Source organism: Carassius auratus, chromosome 4 (assembly GCF_003368295.1).
Source record: "Carassius auratus strain Wakin chromosome 4, ASM336829v1, whole genome shotgun sequence".
Lineage (NCBI taxonomy): Eukaryota > Metazoa > Chordata > Actinopteri > Cypriniformes > Cyprinidae > Carassius > Carassius auratus.
In genome coordinates this window covers 17,962,741-17,983,919 of record NC_039246.1, presented here as the reverse complement: position 1 = coordinate 17,983,919, position 21,179 = coordinate 17,962,741, and the positions used below count along the sequence as shown (strand labels likewise).

Genomic DNA, 21,179 nt, shown 5'->3' with positions numbered 1-21,179 from the left:
CTACAATCAGTGACCCCCAAATTCACCCTTTCATGGATCCAGACACCCAACACCGCAGCGCGATCGTTTAATCTGATACTGTGGTGGCTGGCCGGGCTTGAGTTTCAAATGGATAACAAGGAGGCTAAACTTGTTTTGATTGGCAATTATAAGAAGGAACAATAAGGATGCCGTTAAGTCAATTGGGTTTATCAGTAATCAGTTCAAAGTAACTTAATACTGTTTGAAGCAAAATCCGTAAACGCCAGAGAGAGTTTATTATAAGTATTGACCTCGTCTTCTGTTTTGGCAGACGTCTTCATTTCAAATGCTCTGTGTATTGATAACCTCTGAGCGTAGCCAAGCCCACGGCTTCAAAGAAGAGTTCACAAGCTTTCATTTCAATGGAAAAACAAGCACGAGACGGGAAACTTATTTATTTTTTTAAGAGGACATCAAAGCTGATTAGGACATACACTAGAACTCAAATGGAAGGCGTTTCTCTGTAAGAGGTTTATTTTCTCTGATAATTGTACAAACAAAATCACATATATATTTGTGAGTTCTACACCAGGTGACTGAACTGGAGAGTATGTCCGCCAGAACCACACTGAAAGATTACAGGGCTCCTCTTTATCTGGAATGAGAAAAGAAATAGATTTAGTATATTCTTAACACTTAAAGGCTTGTTCACACTAGTGTTGACTAGTTCACTAACTAAAAAAAAAAAAAAAAAAAATCATATTTGAACGCACAGCTGTTTGACATGAACATCTGCATGCCGTCAAAGCAAAGATAGTTTTTACAGAGGTGCTCTTATTTATTAATTTTCTTAAATGCACTACAAGACTTCAACCAATAAGATTTGCAGTTTTGGTCATATGCACACACACACGTGATCACATAAGACTACAACATGGTAGAGCTAACAAAATAAACAGTGGAGGAAGTTGTGTAAAGGTTCACACAGCCATCCTTGTTTACTGCTGTATTTCTGCTGTTTAACAAGCTCCACCTACTGGCAAAGAGTGAAATTGCAATTTCATCCAGCCTTTCTGCCATTTTTTTTTTCAGCACTGGTCTGAACAGGCAGATTGCATGTGAATTGTTGCAACTAGGGCTGCACAATTAATTGAATTTCTAATTGCGGTTACAATTATGGATGCCACAATTACATAATCGTTCAAAGCGGCAATTAATCGTCCACTTAGGTTATTCTGCACCCTTAAGATGCATTTTCTTTCTTCGTTTTATTTGTGTTTTCATTTTAGTTTAAGTATAACATTATAATACCATTCTTATTTTAATAAATATATAATTTAAAGAACCAATCCAATGTATAATTGACATTTGAGGCTTAATACTATAGAAAAGGGTTAGAAGTTTTTCAGTTAGATTGTTTTCAGCGTTTTTATTTTCATATAAAAATAAAACAATGGTATAAACATCATTCAATGTAATTGTGATAATCGTAATTAATAATTGCAATCACAATTTCAAGTGGATAATCAGCAGTTATGATGTCATAATCGTGCAGCCCTAGTTGCAACAAACGCTTGTGTTGGTGTGAACATATAGTAGTCAAGTTCAAGGCCAGAAACATTCTATATGACTGAAGCATATACGCATATAGAGTATGTTTCAGGCCTAAAAGTCAGTGTGTCACACTCTACCAAAAAAATACGCTCTTGAAAACTCATGCAGCTTTTACCATTGACCTATGGAAATTAACTTCTCTGTTTTGACCAAACCCAATAAAAGAACCCACCACATGCAACAAAACACATTATAAAGACAGCAAGAATACAAAAAAAGCATTTTCAATGCTATTCTCTATAAGCACACAATATATTCTACAGTCAGCTGCAGGATGTTACCTCAGTCACGCTTCAGTCTCTGTGAACGGTAAATGCATGCATATTATGGAAGGTCAGTGAGGGAAAAGTGGAAATTGGATTAATGTGAGTTAGTAAATCAGTGGTGTAAAAACAACACAAAAAACAGATGAGTTAAGAAAACTAAAAGAAATAAAAACATGCTATGGATGTAGCAGAACAGGGCACTAGAAAACCATAACCCAATACAAATAATGAATGAATGAATGAATGAGGAAGACAGGTGGCATGCATGGGTTATAATGAGGGTAAGAGATGGGCAAAGAAAGAGGAAAAACATCTTACAGAGCAGCGGCTCCAGAAATGATCTCAATGAGCTCCTTAGTGATGACGGCCTGGCGGGTTCGGTTGAAGGTCAGGGTCAGCTTGTCAATAATATCAGCTGATAGAAAGGACAAAATTCAAGTATGAGTGACAACATTAGTAATGATCACAGGAAACTAGCCATCAGAGTGTTCTGAAACTGAAAGCAAGACTACATCTAAAATGACTCACAAGCGTTCTTGCTGGCGTTGTCCATAGCGGTCATCCTGGCGCTCTGCTCACTGGTGGTGGACTCCTTCAGCCCCATGAAGATGATGTTGACCAGAGCAAACTCCTGATAGTTCCTCAGCACATCAGCATCGATGTCATCATAGATGCTCATGTTTTCTGAACAAAACACATGACAAATGATCGATTCTGTTCCGCTGTCACTGGATCACATCTTAAAACCCAGTCAATATAGCCAAAGGAAGCCCCAACAACAACTAGAATGAAATAAGGATGTACTAATAAAAACTGACATTTTATATGTGTGTGGGTGTGTGTACACCTTGTTACATTTATTATTATTATTATAATATGACTGTCCTGAGAGGATGCCTAGGAAATGTTTCCTATTTTTCAATTACAATAATTAAAGGCTACAAGTGAACTTTTTTACAACTGCAGCTATATATGCAGCTTATAATATACAGTATGAAAAAAAAAAAGAATATTGATGATGCATTATTTACTATGCATCATTTCATGCATAGATTACATAAAGTAAGCGTTAGATGATGGCACAGGTGATCTAGATCTAAAAATGATAGGGGAAGTGAGGATGCCCAATGAAAAATTGAATTCCAAACTCAAATAAAACTATTTAACAAAAATAATAATCTTTTTTGAGAAGCAACGGAACAACACCTCATGAATCCCTAGATTTACTCCTGCTCACAAACATGTTGGGACTCTCAGACATGTTTAATGTGGCTTCAGCTGTAGTCCAATTATGTTGTTTTTATACGTGTCATAAAGGGTATCCAGCCCAACAATGAAACACTACCTGAGCTTGCAACAGTGTCAGTGGAAAACAGAGGTTTCTCATCCGTCTTATATGAAATCACAGACCTAAAGAGGACACAAACCAGCATCAAAAGCAATAAAAAAAATGAGGCTCTATTTTTAGTATCAAACTATGTGCATTATGTGTCGAACCTGAATCTGTTGTATACAATCGTTCCCTGGTCGAACTCGTAGCCAGAGTCCAGTAGCTCTGTGGCAATAAGGGAAGCATCATTGAAAGTGGGAGGCTTGCGGCCCACCTCCTTACAGTTGATCAGGATGTGTTTGCCATGGGTCCTGACGATTCACAGAAGCAGAGGAAGAGTTCAAGCAAAGAACATCGCAAAAAGCTGTATTTGAAACTGCTGCGATACATCTACAAACTTCAAATAAATGAAAAAGGGAGGAAAAGAAAACTACCTGTACAGCAGGCCTCTGAGTTTGTCCCCCACGTTGACAACCATGACCTCTTTCCCGGCACCTGAGAGCTTGGCGATCTCGCTCTTCATGGCTTTGGCCACGCTGCTGTGGATGGCACCGCAGAGACCACGGTCAGACGACACACCGATGATCAAGTGCTTGTTCTTGTCTTCTGGAGCCTTGAGCTCAGTCTTCTCATAGAGTGCTAAACAAAGACATGAAGAAAAAATAAATCACATCACCATATTATCACAACATGTTTTAAATGGATATCGGTGCAATATAAAGTGCATTTTTTAATAATAATATCCTGCATACCCATAGCACCGGTGCCATAGACCCGGGCGGGCTTCAGGGATCTCTCAGCTCTGGCATACTTCGCTGCTGCCACCATCTTCATGGATTTGGTGATCTTCTGGATGTTCTTGATGGACTTCAAACGAAGGGTGACTGGTGTGTGTGAGTGAGAGAGTGAGAGAGTGAAAGAGAGAGAGAGAGAGAGAGAGAGAGAGAACAATGGACACACAGGTCAGAGAATTGTCTGTTAGGTATAACAGCATCACCGCAAAGGAAATATTAGCAAGATATAAATATTAACAAAAACTGCATTTGTAAAGATATTAATGTCAGCAAAAGGAATCTTCACTTACTGTCCTTCAAGGTAGCCATGTTCCTGACCTGCCCACTGCAAGAGACGGGTTATAGAAATTAAGCTCATCCACAAATAAATACAATATCTCCCACGTCAATGATGCATTAATAAATATGACAGCAACTAGAGTTACACTGTAAGTAATGCATAGCCCGAAAAACCCATACTTCTATGTATGACATTGGACACTTAGGGACACAATTTGATCAAATATGTGGAGTCAGCAGTGTATTGATATTAAATAGTTATAATAAACACGGAAAAGTCAAGTCGCGCGCTGTCGTACGCTTCTTAAGGACACTGCGGCCTAAAGTTCACCGCGTCCTTGTTCCAGCGCATCCGCGTTTCATTGACCAACTGTCACAATTTAGTTTCATTACATAGAGACGCACATTAAATGCATATTTCCAGAACATTATGTATTCAACTAATCAATTAATTCCTACCATTGTGGGAGGAACACCGCGGCGCTGGTCCTGGCGAACATATTCACGTCAATGAAGGTCAGAGCAGCCGGTCTGCGCACGCGCAAATAAAACGCAGTTAGACGGTCTCGTCATAATCTCGCGATAGTAGAGGTACACAAGGATAGGTGACGAATCACGCGTGTTAGCAAAGCGAGGGATTCGCGTCACCACGCAAGAAAGAGTCGGAAGTGTCGAGACACTCAGACTGTTATTATTTTTCATTAAATCTGAATATTTTTGACTGATTAAAATGGGGAAAGCTGATTTTCTAAGTCCTAAAGCGATCGGGAACAGAATTAAAGCCAAAGGTCTTCAGAAACTGCGCTGGTATTGTCAGATGTGTCAGAAACAGTGTAGAGATGAAGTAAGTTTGTCAACATGTCTCTTATATTCTTCATAAACACGTAATTGTATGTATAAATTGAATTTTTTATCATCTAATTTAAGTTATGAATACTTAGTCTTAGTGTTAATTTTCCTATGAATATATATTTTTTTATTTTTCAGCATTTCGTGACATTGCCTCTATACATAATCAGCATTATTGGATGTCTTAGACCATGTTAAAAAACTTTTGCTGCCTTTCTAGATTTCATGGTTGGTTATAATATGTAATATTTGTCTTGTAACATGCTAAATGATTAAATGATAACCTCTTAAAAACAAGTGACCTCTCTGTGTAGTCAGCATGGTTGTGCTTTATAAGCAATGACTTTGTTGGGTATCATTGTCTTATTTGTGTCCAAACCTAGTCAGACACCATTTTGGGGCAACATCCGGACATGATTTTGAGCAATATAGGTTGTGTTTCAAAACCAGACTTTGCCAGTATTGTCAGCAAACATGATCTCTCTTGATTGCAGAATGGCTTTAAGTGTCACTGCATGTCTGAGTCTCATCAGAGACAGCTGCTGTTAGCTTCAGAGAACCCCTACCAGTTCCTGAACTACTTCTCTGAGTAAGTCAACACACACACACTGCTGATCCACATCCGTCCATTGATCCAGCTGTCTTTGAGATCAAATGTGATTCTAAATTCTGATTTTATAGGGAGTTCAAAAGTGACTTCTTAGAGCTGCTCCGAAGGCGTTTTGGTAAGCCACAGATGTTTTTAAGTCATTAATCAGTATTATATGAATTTATTTAGTGAAATAGCTTTATTATTGTAGGCTAATATATAATCTGTGTTTGTTTTTGCAGGGACTAAACGAGTTCACAATAACATCGTGTATAATGAGTACATCAGTCATCGGGAACACGTTCACATGAACTCTACTCAGTGGGAGACGCTCACCGACTTCACCAAATGGCTTGGGAGAGAAGGCAAGCATCCTATACATTTTATTGAACTAAAACCCCAGATATGCACAACATACAATACCATTCAAAATCTGAGGTCAGTAGGAATTATAATTTTTTTTTTTTTTTTAGGATTTTCAAACACAAAGATAAATGCATTCTTGACGACCGTAGTGTAGGTGTTTCATTTATATTGTATATACAGGTTATTGCAAAGTGGATGAGACTCCGAAAGGCTGGTACGTCCAGTACATTGATCGTGATCCGGAGACCATCCGTAGACAGGAAGAGCTAGAGAGGAAGAAGAAACAGGACCTGGACGATGAAGAACGCAGCGCCAAATTCATCGAAGAACAAGTTCGCCGCGGCCAAGAGGGCAAGGAGCCAGAGGTGTGTTTGCATCCTGCAATTTTTTATTTTTTTTGCATTTTATCTCACTCAAATTTTAACTGTCCATGTATCTACAGGAAGAACCGGTGTTCACAGAACTGAAGCGAATGAATGAAGACGAGAAAGTGGCTTTTAATTTGGACATTGCTTTAGCAGGACCTTCTAAAACAAGGTATAACAAGTCTAAAAGTCTCATAAAGCAACATGGCTGTAGTTTGGGCGATAATAACGATCTGGTTTTATTTCTATAGCACCACTTTGGGTCCTAGTGCCCTTAAAGCTGCAGCCTCTGCAAAAAGGAAAGAGCCTTCCCACAGCAGAGACTCGAAGGACAAGAAAAAGAAATCGGCTCTGGATGAGATAATAGAGGCATGTTCTTCATTAATGTTTTTCTTTTAAGCTACTTTTTTTGTAACGTCGGTATTCATGAAATACACGCAGCTAGGATTCAACCAGAGCTTTCCCTTCATGTGTCTTCCAGATGGAGGAACAGAAGAAGAAATCTGTGAGATCGGATAACTGGATACAAGCAAACATTGTGGTGAAAGTGATCACTAAGAGACTGGGAGAGAAGTATTACAAGAAGAAAGCAGTCATCCGGGTAACTGCAGTTCTGTCATTACAGCACACGCACAGGGATTCGATGTTTCCTACAGTGATGTTGTGTGCCATTTTACAGGAAGTGCAGAATAAATACACCGCTGTGGTGAAGATGGTCGACTCTGGAGACAAGCTCAAACTGGACCAGAGTCATTTGGAGACCGTCATTCCGGCTCCTGGTATTACATGTTACTTTAAGTGGAAGACTAAATTAAGAAGAAAAAGTAAATTCTCAATCTAATCTCTCGTTCTGTCACAGGTAAGCGGGTTTTGATTGTGAATGGTCAATATAAAGACACCGAGGCTATCCTGGAAGGCATAAATGAACACAAATTCTCTGCTACGCTCACGTTAGACTCGGTAAGTTCATTCGGAAAACTGTCGCTTCACACTATTAAAATACTGGCTCTAATTCATTGCACCTAATGAAGTTGTAGCTTCTAGTCAATTCTATAAGTCATCTATATACTGATGTAGTTAGAAACGAATCATTTAATGCAGCAAAGATACCTTCAATTGATCAGAAGTGGGTAAATACATTTATAAACCAAAATTTGATTGGAAGTTTCTATTCAAAGAATCAAAATGTTTAGTGTTATCCACTGCAGCACAACTGTTCTCCAGGATCGAGAGCCATTATCTCAAGCATTTCTTTTTTTGTCTTGGTTTAGGGTCGGATGAAAGGAAAGACAGTGGAGGGGATTGCATATGAGGACTTCTCCAAATTGGCCTGATGTTCGATCTTCTATTTCAGAGTGCATAATAAAGACTCTTAAATGACCCGATTTACATATTGGAACAAAATGACCAATGGTTTTTATTGTGGTTTTTTTGTCCATTGTTATCTCTGTTGTCATTGAAAACAGTTGCATATGATTTTAAAATATTTCCCTAAGCAAATTTTCAATTAAATGTCTCGCTGCAAAACCTCAAGTCAGATTTTATAATACAGGAATTCGTTTCTGATTGGCTTTAATTGAGTAATTTCAGTTGATTGATGTGCATCACTGTTTTCCTATGTTTTGTATATATTTTCTTGTAGTATTAAAAACCTTTTTTCAAATGGCATGCTTCGGTTTTCGTTGCTTCTCATTGCTTGTATAAAAAAACAACAGATTTCTACCAATCTCTTAGCAAGTGTCCTAAGCTAGCTGCCAGACTCATGCTCTCAGATGGGGGTCAGGAAGCTGTCCAGCTGAGGCAGGATATAGCTGGTGTAGCTGCCATCAATGAAGCCCTTCCCACTGTTATGGATGAACCAGCAGTAGACATCTGAACCACGTTTCTTGTCACGTCTGTAATCCTTCTGCCAGCCCCTGATTGATATACAGATATTGGCAAATTTTAAAGGGGAAAATATAAGTAGTCTGACATAAAAACTATGTAAAAAGAGATTTGTATGTGACATACCTGGTGACCGATAGTTTGTTGCCTTTCACTTCCATTGTGGCCTCTTTCTTCTTTGGATCTGCTCCCTCATGCACGCCGTACACCTTCACTTTTGGCTCCTGTGCAAACTGACCTGTTATGAGATGCAAAATCCATTTTTGAGAACAAGACCCTTGTTGGGGTGATGAATGATGTGTTTACACTGTTTCATACATTTAAATATCACGGTAAGTAACTTACCAATGAGACCATGAACCTGTGTGGAGTATTCGTTGTCGTTGGACATGTAAATGCCCAGGAAGTCCACCTGCACAGGATGCTTCTTCCACACCCGATGCAAAAGCACCATCACTGAAATCTTCCCGTCAATCGTCACAGTTACATGTTGCTCTTTCACTATGGTGACCCTCATCCTGATAAGCAAGAGTTTTGCATTTAGAGGGATAGTTCTGTCATTAATTACAACTGTCATGTCATTCCAAACCCATGATACTTGTCGTTCACATTCAGAACACAAATTAAGATATTTTTGATGAAATCCGAGAGCTTTCAGATCCTGCATAGACAGCAGTGTAACTGACACGTTCAAGACCCGGAAAGGTTGTGAAGACATCGTTAAAATAGGAAATAGGAAAAATATAACGTTAAAAATAAAAGTGCAAAATAAGCACTATTTCTAAGGGGCCGTTCACATATCACATCTTTTGTGCGCTCAAATTCGTTATTTCCAATGTAGGCGCGTGGTATGCGCGTTTATAATGGAAGTGACAAGGTCGCAACGCGCTCGCATCGAGTTAAAAACATCTAAACTTTTCAGAATGCCGCAAGCGCATAGTTGTATATAGATAGCCATTTTGAAATAAATTTAGTAGCAGAGCTACTGAAAGCGATTTTTACAGCTGCAAATCCATTTATCCTTTGCTGAAATTTCCGAGTCTTCATGGAGAGAGCACGTCATGGTTGCTAAGGCAAAGGCAAACGCCTCAGGGGCGCAACTGCCCGAGCGCTTTGGAAAAAAAGCAAAGGCGGTGCGCCTAGCGTTTTCCACGCGTTTTTAGGCGTGATATGTGAACGGCCCCTAAGTCTGCAGAAATGGACACCGTAACCTATCTCTCAAGTGGACCATTGACATTTATCTACAATCTCCATTAGGAGTGTCAATGGTCTTCTTGAGAGATAGGTGGGGGTAATGCACTGATAAGTCTGCGATCCACCATAAAGCAAGAAGAAGAAGAAGATTCCTATATTTATGGTGTTTTTGTTGTAGTAAGTTTGTTTTTAGATACCTGTTAAGTGCGAGCTCAACTGTGGCTCCCCAGGAGAAGGAGTGATTGTTCTTTACTTCCATCAGGTCGATTCTGTCAGTTCCTACTATAACCTGCACACTGTCTGTTTTAGAGTATATGGAGATGGTGCTGAAATATGTTTGGATTTTGTTGTTCTTCATCTTTTTAGACCCAACCAACTGACCGTTGACTGTAACTCCTGGACAGAAAAAAAAACACATATGGAATATGAAATAATTAAAGGACTTTAGTTTTTTATAGTGATAAAAAAAACGTAAAGTTACCAGTTCCAGGATCTGAAATCAGGTTGAGGATGTGTCCTGGTTTGGAGTCAATGTTGAAGCAGATGTCCATGTTGCTTTTGGGTAAGTGAATGATGAAGTGGGGATCACTGTCCACTGCAATGAAATCAAAAGGATGAGAAAGATTCACAATAGGAATATGTAGCAGTGGTAGAGCAGTATTCCTTAAGCTTTTAAGTGAACCAAAAACGCACTAGGTAAATCATATCTGAAAAACGAATACTGAAGTGGACATTTCTGGCTTAGCATGTGAGGAAAATTTGTTTTTGGCAAATGTAAAAACTCTTTCACACCAAAAATTAGAGCATTGAAGGTCGGCAGCAAAGACATAAATGGGATTAAATACATAAAGGAAATCTGTGTTATTTGACATAATTATTGCAGGTGTGCGTCATATTTTGAACTTGCTGTTTTATTAATTTTGTGGAATACTGAATCTGTTTTTGGGTAAGTGAGATGGGTAAATGCACGTTCACATGTAGTCTATAACTGTCACAATCATTGTATTTACACAGCGCACTCTCCACTTACTCCCGATTTCTCTCAACATAGAGACAAGAAAGCTCTCAGTGAATAAATTGGAAAACAAAGTAACTGAAATGTATTATTTGAAAAAGTAACTTTGTATACTGTATACAAAGTTTGTATACTGTATAAAAATGTATACTGTGTATATTTATTATTTATATATAAATACAAACACATCCATGTACCTATTTAAGAAATATATGTATTTACTAAAATAATTATACACAGTACACCGACATAATTTATGTAAACAAAACTTTTATTTTGAATGCGATAAATCGCGATTATTCATTTGACAGCACTACTGAAAAAAAAACACCTAAAAAACACCCTAGTTAATGTTTGACTGTGCCACATTACCACCAGTGATGTGTCCAGGAATGAAACTGTCTTGATTTCCGGTTGCTTCATTGGGATTTGGAGCAACTGTAGGTAGAAGCCATGGAGGATTTGAAAAGACCACCTGTTGCACTTGTGGTGGTCCAGATAAGGGAGCAGTGGCTAAGTCAGAGAGAGAGAGAAATTTTTATATATATATATAATCCTTTTAATAATAAATAGATAACTAGAACAACAATTATTTTCCATACTTTGTTTAAAAGGAAATTTAGCTAAAAATGAAAATTCTGTCATCATTTTTTGATTCAAACATCCATTTATTTCCAAAGAATGAAAAGAATAATAATAATACTATGGAAGTCAAAAGCAGCCATCAACTGTTTGGTTCCCAGCATTCTATAAAACTCATGTTTAGAACAAGCGAGGGGTGAGTACATTTTCATTTTGGTTAAACTATCCCTATAATAAATCCTTTGGCAATATTGATAAGGGCTTGGATTTGGTACCTGAGCAGCAGCCATGTTTGGAGTCTCTGGGCGAGTCTGCGATCAGTCGTTCTGCCCTCCCCTGGTCGTGACCCTCCACCAGCATGGCAGTGAAAGGCGTCACAAACTGATGCTCTAAAGCCAGGGCCACGATCCTCTGGGTGATACTACGCTTCTTAGATGAAGTCGTAGCTAGAGAGCTACATGAGAGGAAACCCACAGAGGTACGATTAAAGGGAAGTTTAGTCTCATTTTTGATGTATGTTGTGCTTACTTTGTATTACTTTTGAAACCAGCAAATAATTCAAAGTGAGACTTGGCAAACATAGTACATATAGAAGAAAAAATACAGAATGATTCATATTAAATGGACTGACAATTGAAAATAAATATATCATGGCAAATTCGGCAAATACAATTTATTAATTTTTTTAAATAAGTAAGTTTACTATTAAGTTGAAACTTAGTTTTAGATTACATTACAAAATCTGCCCTGCCTACTTTTAGAGATATCACAGTTTGTACACGCCACGTTTTGGGATATTATCTTCTATTTGGAATTAAATTTCATTTGCCACAGTACCAGGGCATTTTTACCAACATCTGTCTTTTAACAAATCAGGTAGCAAATCATAATTAACATTCACGAGCAGTGATGGTCAGTAATGAAGTATTATAACTGAAGTATTATAATGAAATTACTTTGTTACTGTGTCACTGTCCCATCTGTGGAATGCTTGAGGATTTTTTTATCGTGGTCTTTTTATCCCTATTACATATTTTAGTAATCATCATAAATTATATATCATTTGAAGGGTACAACCTCAAAATTCATCCTATGAAAACCATTTTTAAGTCGGATATTACATGACCATTGAAATGGTACTTTCAAATCTTTTGTCAGTCTCCTCCCCCTTAGTGGGCGGTGTCAAGTGTCTTATTACTAAATGTATTATGGTATTTTACAATCAAAACATTTTATAATCGTGACAAAATACGTATCTTTGCAAAGGTCTGGGTCTCAGGATTTCATATTTTGTGAAAGGAGAATTTTAGACATTTAGACGCCCTAATAACTTCTCACAGGAGCTTCAATTTTTTTTATACATCAACTTCAAATTTGGAACATAACTTATTTAGACACAAGGCTTTAGTTTTATAGCAATTTTTGATATTTAGCAAAACACTGATTTTATATAAAATACAAAAACATTACCGTGCATTTTCTTCATAGTAGATTTCAACTTTTAAAACTCTTCTTGATACTTTTAAAACTCTTCTTGATACTTTCATATTTTAAATAAATTTACTTCTGCGATAATCTGCTGATTGTCTTCTTTAAAAAGAGTCCGACCTTAGGTTTGTATTCCAACACATCCATAAATTCTACAGTAACAATTTAAGTTTGGATAGTGAACATTCACGTCTATGTTCAAAAATGGGGTATCTCTACTTTTCACTTTACTTCACAATATTACTGCACTACATTACATAAAAAACATATTGTTCGTTAATTTGAACAGACGACAATGACTTTCAAAACAAGCAATTTTCTGGCCGTTTTCATCAGAAGGACATTTTAAATACATTTAAATTAAAGTTTATTTGATCAATTAGTAGCAATTCTAGCAATTAGCAATATTAGCGCATTTGGCCTCAAATCTATCAGAACTGCTCCTGAAGTGAAGGTTGTTGTTTTTTTGTTTTTTTCCTCTCACCGTTCGGCCAGTAGCTGATTGACAGTAATGTAGGCCCACATCTGCCGAGCAAAGCCAGAGAAGGAATGTTGATGTGTGCCGAGCACAGAGTCCAACTCCTGAATATCTGCCTCTGTCTGAATGTTCAGGTCCATGTTGGCCTAGAAAAGCAAACCAACTATTGTTAAACATAGAAACTAAATTCTCAAATCTGAAGAGAGACAAAGGTGTGCAGGGGCTCACAGCAGAAGCGGTGGTGAAGCTTTGCAGTGTTGTGAGGTCTGATGGCTGGAGTTTTCCAGCCACTATCAGCTCAGAACCACTGAAGAACTTGTCAAAACGATTCTGAGTCACGCTATTCACAGCTTTATCAGGAAAATGAATGGTGATGGATCTCAGGAGAGGAGAGGAGACCTGACTGTAGAACGTCTGGAGAGAGAAGAAACTGAGTCTTTAAAAGCTCAAAAGAGCTGTGTTTCATTCACATTCACATCCAATTCATCTCAGATGTGGAAAAACAATAATAGACTCAAACGAGACAATTGCTGACATACTGAGTGTGAATAGGGATATAGAAATTTGTCTGGATAGCACAGCTCAGATTATTTGGACTTGGAAGAATTTGATGAGAAAAGTTTCAGTTCATATAGAAATTCACATCTTTTTTTCTGACTTTGCTCTCTACTGAAAAACTTTCATTTTTGTTCAATTAAATATTTGTTTTTGTGATAAATGTAACAGATTTTTACCAAATGTATTTTTTACAGCTGTCAAAGTTAACAAGTAAAGTTAAAAGGATAATTAAACATGAATTGCAATATATTTTTGACATATTTAATAAATTTGAATATAAAATCAGAATATTTTAAAGAATATATATATCCTGATTAATATTTTTTTATATTTAATATTTATTTTTGATATATGTTCATTTTAATTTATTTGTAATATTACTTCTTACATAAATAAATTGTAATTAAACACAAATTGCTATATATTTTGAAATATGTAATGAATTTGAATATATATTCTTTAAAATATCCTGATTAATATATTTTTGTAATATTTAAGATTTATTTTTGATATAAATGTACATTTTAATTTATTTGTAATATTGTTTCTTACACAGTAAAATTTTAATTAAACATGAATTGCTATATATTTTGAAATATGTAATGAATTTGAATATATATTCTTTAAAATATCCTGATTAATATTTTTCTATAACTGTATAAATATATATTTTTTATATATATATTATATTATATATCAATAATTTAAACTTAAGTTGTCTCAATAATAGACAACTGTAATATATTTGATATTTTTTAGAGGATGAGCATAATTTTTAGCCAATAACATTTCACTTTAAGAGGGGTTAGCAAGAAAAAAATGAAAATAAAATAAAACGGGTGATTATCAAAAAGGTCCTGTCGCTTGTCTTTGTTTGGAAGAGATAGCATGTATTGTGACACTGTATTAAACCTTTAACTGTTCTGCTGCATCATGATTGGCATAAATCCTCTGAGCGATGCCTCTGTTGTCCATGGACATTCTCTCCAGGAAATCAAAGTCTACGTCAAAGCCAATACCGAGAGAGAACAGAGAAAACTGCTCCCTCATCACACGCTTCATGTTCTTCTGAATAGTGCTCAGCTTTATTTCTCCTATACAAGACATGAAAAGAGAAACAGTAGATCACTGAGGACCAGAAGAAACCTCAGGACATACAGATATTCTGCTGCATAATATAAACATGAATAAATCTTACCCACTGTGGGGTCTCCATCAGACACCAGAATGATCATAGACACAGAACGAGGGTCGACCAGTCCCTGATTGGTGGCTCTAACCAGCATCTGCACTGCTCTCAGTAAAGCCTCGTTGATATTGGTGCCTGGCGTTAAACACAGGGTCAATGACAAACTGCTGTTTAAAAGTATGGGATCAGTAAGATAAGATTTTTCAGGTTTGTTTGTTTTTAAAGATGTTTTAAGATGCATTTGTTTGGTTAAAAAAACTGAAAAAAACATGAATATAATTAATTATTATTGCGATTGGAAATAATGGTTTTCTATTTTAATATACTTTCAAATAGAATTAATTCCTGTGATGGCAAAGCTGGATTTTCAGCATCATTCCTCCAGTCTTCAGTGTCTCATGATCCTTCAGAAATCATCCTGATTTGCTGATTTATTATCAGTGTTGGAAACAGTCGTGTTACTGCTTAATATTTTTTGGAACCTGTGATTCTTTTTCCATTAATAAAATGAATGTTAAAAAAACATTTTAGAACACAGAACAGCATTTAGGCTATTTACAATACATATCTAACGATATACACAACCATTCAGAAGTTTGAAAGAACTAATACTAGTTTTTTGAAAGAAAGTAATACTAAAAGTGATCAGAGTAAAGACTACACTCTTAAAAATAAAGCTGCTTCATGATGCCATAGAAGAACCTTTTTTGTCTTAATAGTTCCATAAAGAAAACATATGAAGTATCTTATTTTTTACAAAAGGTTCTTTGCGCCAAAAAAAAAAAATGGTTCTTCAGATTATACAAATCTGAACGGTTCTTTGTGTAACCAAAAATGGTTCTTCTGTTGCATCGCTGTGAAGATCCTTTTAAGCACCTTTAATTTTAAGAGTGTACGTCTGTCAGAAAATATTCCTTTTTTAAATAAATGCTGTTCTTTTGAACTTTTTTTATTCATGATAGAATCATGATAGTTTCCAACATTGATAATACATCGGCACATCAGAATGATTTCTGAAGGATCATGTGACATTCATTGCTGAAAGACACTGAAAATTCAGCTTTGCTTCACAGGAATAAATTACATTTTAAAGTGTATTAAAATAAAATATCAAATGTTTTATTTTACATGTAATGAATCTAGAATATGTTAAAGTTTAACTTCTTTTAACAAAATTGTTCACAATATTCTTTTTTTATGCACCTCTCTCTCTTTCTTTCTCTCTTTCTCTCTCTCTCTCTCTCTCTCTCTCTCTCTCTCTCTCTCTCTATATATATATATATTGTTTTTTTTACAGAAAGTGTCTCTCACCTCCATTGGGCCTGATGCTTTGGACGTACTTTTTAGCTTCATCCACCTGGATGGAGGAAGCTTGGACCAGATCTTCACTCCAGCAACGGACGTTGTGATTGAAATCTACGATGCTGAAATAGTCGTCCATCGACAGATCGTCCAGAATAGACTTCATCGCCTCCACTGTCTTCAAAACAAAACAGGCTGTTAGGTAGCTCTTGTGCGTTTCTCAAGATTTAAAATAACATTATAAATGCATTCACTAGTCAAAATATCTGCGTAGCGTTTATCAAGATAACCAAATGAGCTTTTTGTATGTAACTAGCTGGAATAAGCTAAGCTGTTAGCTTGCTAACTGAAAGAGAGGGAAATGTCAAATTCAGATATTTTAGCAAAAGTTCTTAACAAAATGAATGATTAATAGTGTATAATAAGACTTGAAACGGGTTTTAAGAAAGTAAACTGATTTCATGATCACCTACAATTTATTTTATGACCACATGGTGGCAACACTAACATTAAAAACGCAGTTCTCCATTGTTCCATAAGAAGGCGCATCTATGTTTAGACTTTTTATGTAATGGATCATCATCACACATTGGATTCAACAAAAAGCACATGATGATAGGAGAAGACATGAGGTTACACTCATCCATGGACCATACCTGTTTCATTTTCAGCCCCCACATGCTGCCACTCACATCGATGACAAAAACAATGTTCTTGGAGAGAGGAGATAGATCAGATGGAGCAAAAAACTGAACGAAATGACCGTCAGACACCTGAGAGATAGAAAATACAGTGCATTTTGAATAATGGCAGGGAATGAAGTAAAAAGCATGAAAGCATACTGTACGTACAATAGAGTATATTATTATATAAAGTTAATGGTCATCTTCAGGAGGTCTAATTAAATTTTATGCAGTATGAGCTGGTTGATTGTACAATTATTTTGTATAAGGTTTGCAGTTTTTTGCAACCAAATTTTTTAAACTAAGGCAGGTGCAAATATATAATATATAATAAAATTGTATTAATTTGAATTAAATAAAATAGAAGATATCCTTTTTTCAGGATAAAAACTAATAAAAAAATGGAATAGATCAGTGTTATTTCAGTATTATTGTGAATATATATATATTTCAGTATTATTGTGAATATATATATATATATATATATATATATATATATATATATATATATATATATATATATATATATATATATATATAATATTTTGCATTCATTAAAATTTTCCATAATTCCCTATATATATATAAATCTGTTTCGTTTATTTATACAGTGAAATAAGTAAGTAAGAATTGTTGCCTTTAGTCTAGTTAGTGTTTCTTTTATTTCAAGTAAAGATAATTTTTTACGTTTTATTTATAATTTTACTACAATAACCCTGAATTTACATTTAGTCATTTAGCAGATGCTTTTATTTAATTTATTTTAAGTGACTTACAAGGACATTAGAAGCAATCAGAATCAACAAAAAAGCAAAAATATGCAAGTGCTGTGACCAGTCTTTATTTAATGTATCTATATCTGATATTAAAATGCATTTTTTAGATGCTGGGTTAAATACATGATAAATAAATGTCAAATAAATATGTCAAACCCAGCAAATGGGTTGTTTTCAACCAACAGTTGGGTTAAATGTTTAACTCCACCTTCTGACGCTGGGTCAAAATAACCCAATCGCAGGGTTTGTCCATATTTTACCCAGCACTGGGTTGTTTTTAACCCAGATATCACCCAGCACTGGGTAAAATGGACTTACACCTGATAGGGATTTTGTATGTCAACTATTAACAGTGAATGTGCATCCGTACCTGAAGTTCTCCAGCATTGCTCTCTCTCTCCACATCATATTTCACAGTGAACACACCATTCACCGCACTTTCTGTGCAGTTTTCACACTTGCGCTGCTGCTGTAGGGTTGGTTTGAACACAATGTGGGCTTTTTCTTTTGTGTGGGTGATTTTGGCCAAATCTGCAAGTCGCTGCCCCAGTGTGTTAGAGGCCGTGACAAACTTGATACCTTTGGGCTCAAATATATACACATCCACCTGGAGAGATACAACCATCAACAAAACACATGAAACACAACTCGTGTATATTTCTGTGCGGTGTGTGAAACTGACCTGCAGCTGAGGAACCAGACGTCCAGGTTGTAAGTGTAGCGTGTGCTGGTAGACGCCCAGCTTCCTCTGCATCATTTCCTGATAGTGCAGCTCAAACTCCACTTTGTTGCCTGGAGGAACATGCACCTCCGTCTTAAACATCTCCATTGCTTGAGAGTTAGTCCTGAGTTAAAAGTTTAAACAAGAACAGCGTTTAAACAAAACAGAACTGTGACCCTGAACCACAAAACTAGTCATAAATGTCCTATCCTAACTTATTTAAACAGCTTTTAGATGATCTATAACTCTCAAAAAAAAAAAAAAAAATAAAGATTAACACTTATGACTGGTTTTGTGGTCCAGGGTCACAAATCTTTGGTAACAATTTTAGTCTTAATGCTCTATTTTTATTAAAAACGTTAAGCAGCAGAACTGTTTCCAACAACGATAATAAATCAGCATATTACAATGATTTCTAAAGGATCATGTGACACTGAAGACAGGAGTATTGGCTGATGGAAATTCATAATATTTTTAATATTAATATTAATTAATAAAATTTATAATATTTTAAATCAAATAAATGCAGCCTTGATAAGCAGAAGATACTTAAAAAAAAATAATAATAATAATAAGTGTAAATTGTGCTGTGTGATAAAACACAATATTAGAGTGGCCTTTAATTGTGCACACCTGTGCAATAATCATGCTGTCTAATCATCATCTTGACATGCCACACCTGTGGGGGGATGGATTATATCGGCAAAGGAGAAGTGCTCACCAACACAGATTTAGACAGATTTGTGAACAATCTCTGAGAGAATCTTTGACTTCAGCTCATAAATGGGGGCAAAGACAAAAGTGTTGCGTTTATAATTTTGTTCAGTGTATTTTGAAATAATTAATTAAATATACAAATCTTCAATATAGAAATATAAAACCAAATATACAATAAATACTGAACGTATATTTGCATATTATAATATGTAGTATATAGTGTAAAAAATAAAGTATGAATTAATGGATTAAAAGCCATACCTGACAATGCCAGCTGCTTTCCCACGAGCTCTTGCCAGAGCGTAAAGGTTTCGTGCCACTGTTTTCTCCTTTACTGAGCCGACGAATTGGATCCCGTTGACATTCCTGATAAGCAGCCATCGGTCACACAGGGAACTGATGTGTTTTTGTGTGTATTTGTGTCTGTGTTAATGCTCTCACATGGTGAAGTTGTTGATGAAGGCCCGTTTGGGGATCTGCACGTTGAAGCCGATGCTCTGGGCGTTTGGGCCTGAGTTGACCACAGAGCTCTTGACTATGGTGTGAGCGAACCGCAACGTGATTCTGCTCTCCACCTTATAGCTCTTGATTGTGATGTCATTGCCTTGAATCGCCTGTGTACACAAATAACCAAAACCCAATACATCAATCAAACTATTACCATTAAGACCACAGAAACCATCTGTTTACCTTATAGCACATAAAGACATAAAGTGTGTCCTGAGAAACGTCCTTTTCTAGTTTGAAATGCAATATTTTCTGGCATTTTTTGGCTTGAGTGAAAGTAGCAAACATCAAACATGCAAAACTGAATCTTTCGGCATTTGGGGAAAATGTCTCTAGCAGAAAGAGAACAGCGGCAGAGGGAATGTCAATAACCTTTAAACAAGCCAGTCGATTAGTAGATAAGATTAAAGTGCAACAACAAGACCACAATTACCTCAAAATCCTCTTCTTCTCCATTGGTCAAAACGTTCCTCTACACACGAAAATAGAAGAAAAAAATGATTAGTTCAATTCAGAAGTTTTAAAAAATGATGTGTTTACACTGTTTTGTTTTACAAAAGAAAGAAAGGTCTGAATTATAAATGTCCAGGTACCTTCCCCAACAAATGATCAACAAAGAAATATGAATTGTCCCCCTCAGGAAGTCCTATTAAATTGCATACAGTATGAGTATGAGCATATTTTTTGTTTCGTTTTGTTTTTTTGTAACCACGTGCAAATATAAATATTTATATCAGTATTATAATATCCTTTTTAAATTATGTAAATTGTAATTTATTGGCAAAAAATTCTGCACATCACTTTAAAACTAAATCAGACTCAATATATTAATTTGAAATATTCAGTTAAAGTAAGTCTGACACAACCGCATGGACTGGTGGACTTACACCTGACTCTTTGATCAATGAAAATCAATGAAGGCCTCAGTGACACTATCATCACATTAAAACATTTCAAACTGATCAACATCTTGGGAAAAAAATAAAGTACATTAACTCTTTTTATAACACACAAATTCTGAAGTAATTTCAGGCTATTTCTGTTTAAAATGCCACATATAATTTCATTTTTAAGCTTACCCTGTATCTCCCAGATTGGTGGTACTGATCCAAAGGACCTGACTAACAAAATAAGATACACACACACAATAAAGCTTTCAATTTAGATACACATTCAGTATACTGACATCAACACGCATGCACATAAATTTGCCTCTTTTAATCTTGCTTTTCTTTTTCACTCTTACTGTTTCACTTTCCCACTCCCCATCGATGATAAACTCGAAAGCCCAGCTCTGAGAAAAGAGCAGGAAGCACAGAAGAGCTGGGGTCTTCATGGAACCAGAAAAAAATCCACTCGAGAAACCACAAAACGGCGAGCACAGTAAACACACACAGTGACTGAGGCTGAATGATCAGCCTCTGAGCCTCGTCAATATTTGTTGTGCTCCGCTTAACCAAAAAAAAAAAAAAAAAAAAAAACAGAGAAACGAACCTTTGAAACCTGAGCAGCAGATGAACAAACACAATCCCGGAAAGGAATGACACATATCACACTCTTTGTTTCAAATGTTTTCAGAGCAACATTGTTATTACGGTCATTCACATTATTTTCATTAACATCAAGCACATTTTCTCTACCACATATTTTTTGTTTTGTTTTGTTTTTTGTT

The 21,179-nt window shown here is 36.0% G+C and overlaps 3 protein-coding genes across 4 annotated transcripts; 1 reads left to right on the top strand and 2 right to left on the bottom strand.

Annotated features, from left to right (window-relative positions):
* Positions 1-400: 400 nt before the first annotated feature.
* Positions 401-4,826, bottom strand: atp5f1c (ATP synthase F1 subunit gamma). 2 transcript variants are annotated; one of them, XM_026230636.1, is made up of 9 exons: positions 4,704-4,826; positions 4,256-4,290; positions 3,924-4,055; positions 3,606-3,810; positions 3,339-3,482; positions 3,187-3,251; positions 2,370-2,525; positions 2,160-2,256; positions 401-616 (listed from the first exon to the last, which is right to left on the bottom strand). In XM_026230636.1, the coding sequence occupies exons 1-9, from the start codon at positions 4,742-4,744 to the stop codon at positions 613-615; spliced, it is 879 nt and encodes a 292-aa protein (XP_026086421.1). In that variant the 5' UTR covers positions 4,745-4,826; the 3' UTR covers positions 401-612. The 2 variants fall into 2 exon arrangements, with proteins under 2 accessions (XP_026086421.1, XP_026086430.1); XM_026230645.1 differs by lacking the exon at positions 401-616 and having other exon boundaries at positions 2,156-2,256.
* Positions 4,827-4,841: 15 nt separating this feature from the next.
* Positions 4,842-8,081, top strand: kin (Kin17 DNA and RNA binding protein). Its single transcript, XM_026230624.1, has 11 exons — positions 4,842-5,088; positions 5,588-5,682; positions 5,775-5,818; positions 5,925-6,047; positions 6,229-6,413; positions 6,491-6,585; positions 6,665-6,782; positions 6,895-7,014; positions 7,093-7,192; positions 7,273-7,373; positions 7,685-8,081. The coding sequence occupies exons 1-11, from the start codon at positions 4,975-4,977 to the stop codon at positions 7,745-7,747; spliced, it is 1,158 nt and encodes a 385-aa protein (XP_026086409.1). The 5' UTR covers positions 4,842-4,974; the 3' UTR covers positions 7,748-8,081.
* LOC113061473 (inter-alpha-trypsin inhibitor heavy chain H2) lies at positions 7,969-20,948 on the bottom strand. The gene is made up of 20 exons (XM_026230610.1): positions 20,754-20,948; positions 20,587-20,628; positions 19,941-19,979; positions 19,442-19,614; positions 19,262-19,366; positions 18,245-18,407; positions 17,933-18,169; positions 16,760-16,876; positions 16,113-16,281; positions 14,811-14,936; positions 14,525-14,706; positions 13,283-13,468; positions 13,061-13,200; positions 11,364-11,542; positions 10,879-11,019; positions 9,973-10,086; positions 9,689-9,887; positions 8,643-8,815; positions 8,424-8,535; positions 7,969-8,329 (listed from the first exon to the last, which is right to left on the bottom strand). Exons 1-20 carry the CDS (start codon positions 20,841-20,843, stop codon positions 8,182-8,184), a joined length of 2,835 nt encoding a protein of 944 aa, XP_026086395.1. The 5' UTR covers positions 20,844-20,948; the 3' UTR covers positions 7,969-8,181.
* Between the last annotated feature and the right edge of the window lie 231 nt (positions 20,949-21,179).

Excerpts from the sequence above, each read along its gene's own strand:
- atp5f1c (XM_026230636.1), bottom strand. The coding sequence starts at position 4,744 with ATGTTCGCCAGGACCAGCGCCGCGGTGTTCCTCCCACAATG. Across the intron at positions 4,291-4,703 it reads GCGGTGTTCCTCCCACAATG|TGGGCAGGTCAGGAACATGG; the intron begins GTAGGAATTAAT and ends CGTCTCTTGCAG. Across the intron at positions 3,252-3,338 it reads ATTGTATACAACAGATTCAG|GTCTGTGATTTCATATAAGA; the intron begins GTTCGACACATA and ends TGTCCTCTTTAG.
- LOC113061473 (XM_026230610.1), bottom strand. The coding sequence starts at position 20,843 with ATGAAGACCCCAGCTCTTCTGTGCTTCCTGCTCTTTTCTCAGAGCTGG. Across the intron at positions 16,877-17,932 it reads GCAATGCTGGAGAACTTCAG|GTGTCTGACGGTCATTTCGT; the intron begins GTACGGATGCAC and ends TCTATCTCTCAG. Across the intron at positions 8,330-8,423 it reads AACAAACTATCGGTCACCAG|GGGCTGGCAGAAGGATTACA; the intron begins GTATGTCACATA and ends TATATCAATCAG.
- kin (XM_026230624.1), top strand. The coding sequence starts at position 4,975 with ATGGGGAAAGCTGATTTTCTAAGTCCTAAAGCGATCGGGAACAGAATT. Across the intron at positions 5,683-5,774 it reads TTCCTGAACTACTTCTCTGA|GGAGTTCAAAAGTGACTTCT; the intron begins GTAAGTCAACAC and ends CTGATTTTATAG. Across the intron at positions 6,414-6,490 it reads AAGAGGGCAAGGAGCCAGAG|GAAGAACCGGTGTTCACAGA; the intron begins GTGTGTTTGCAT and ends ATGTATCTACAG.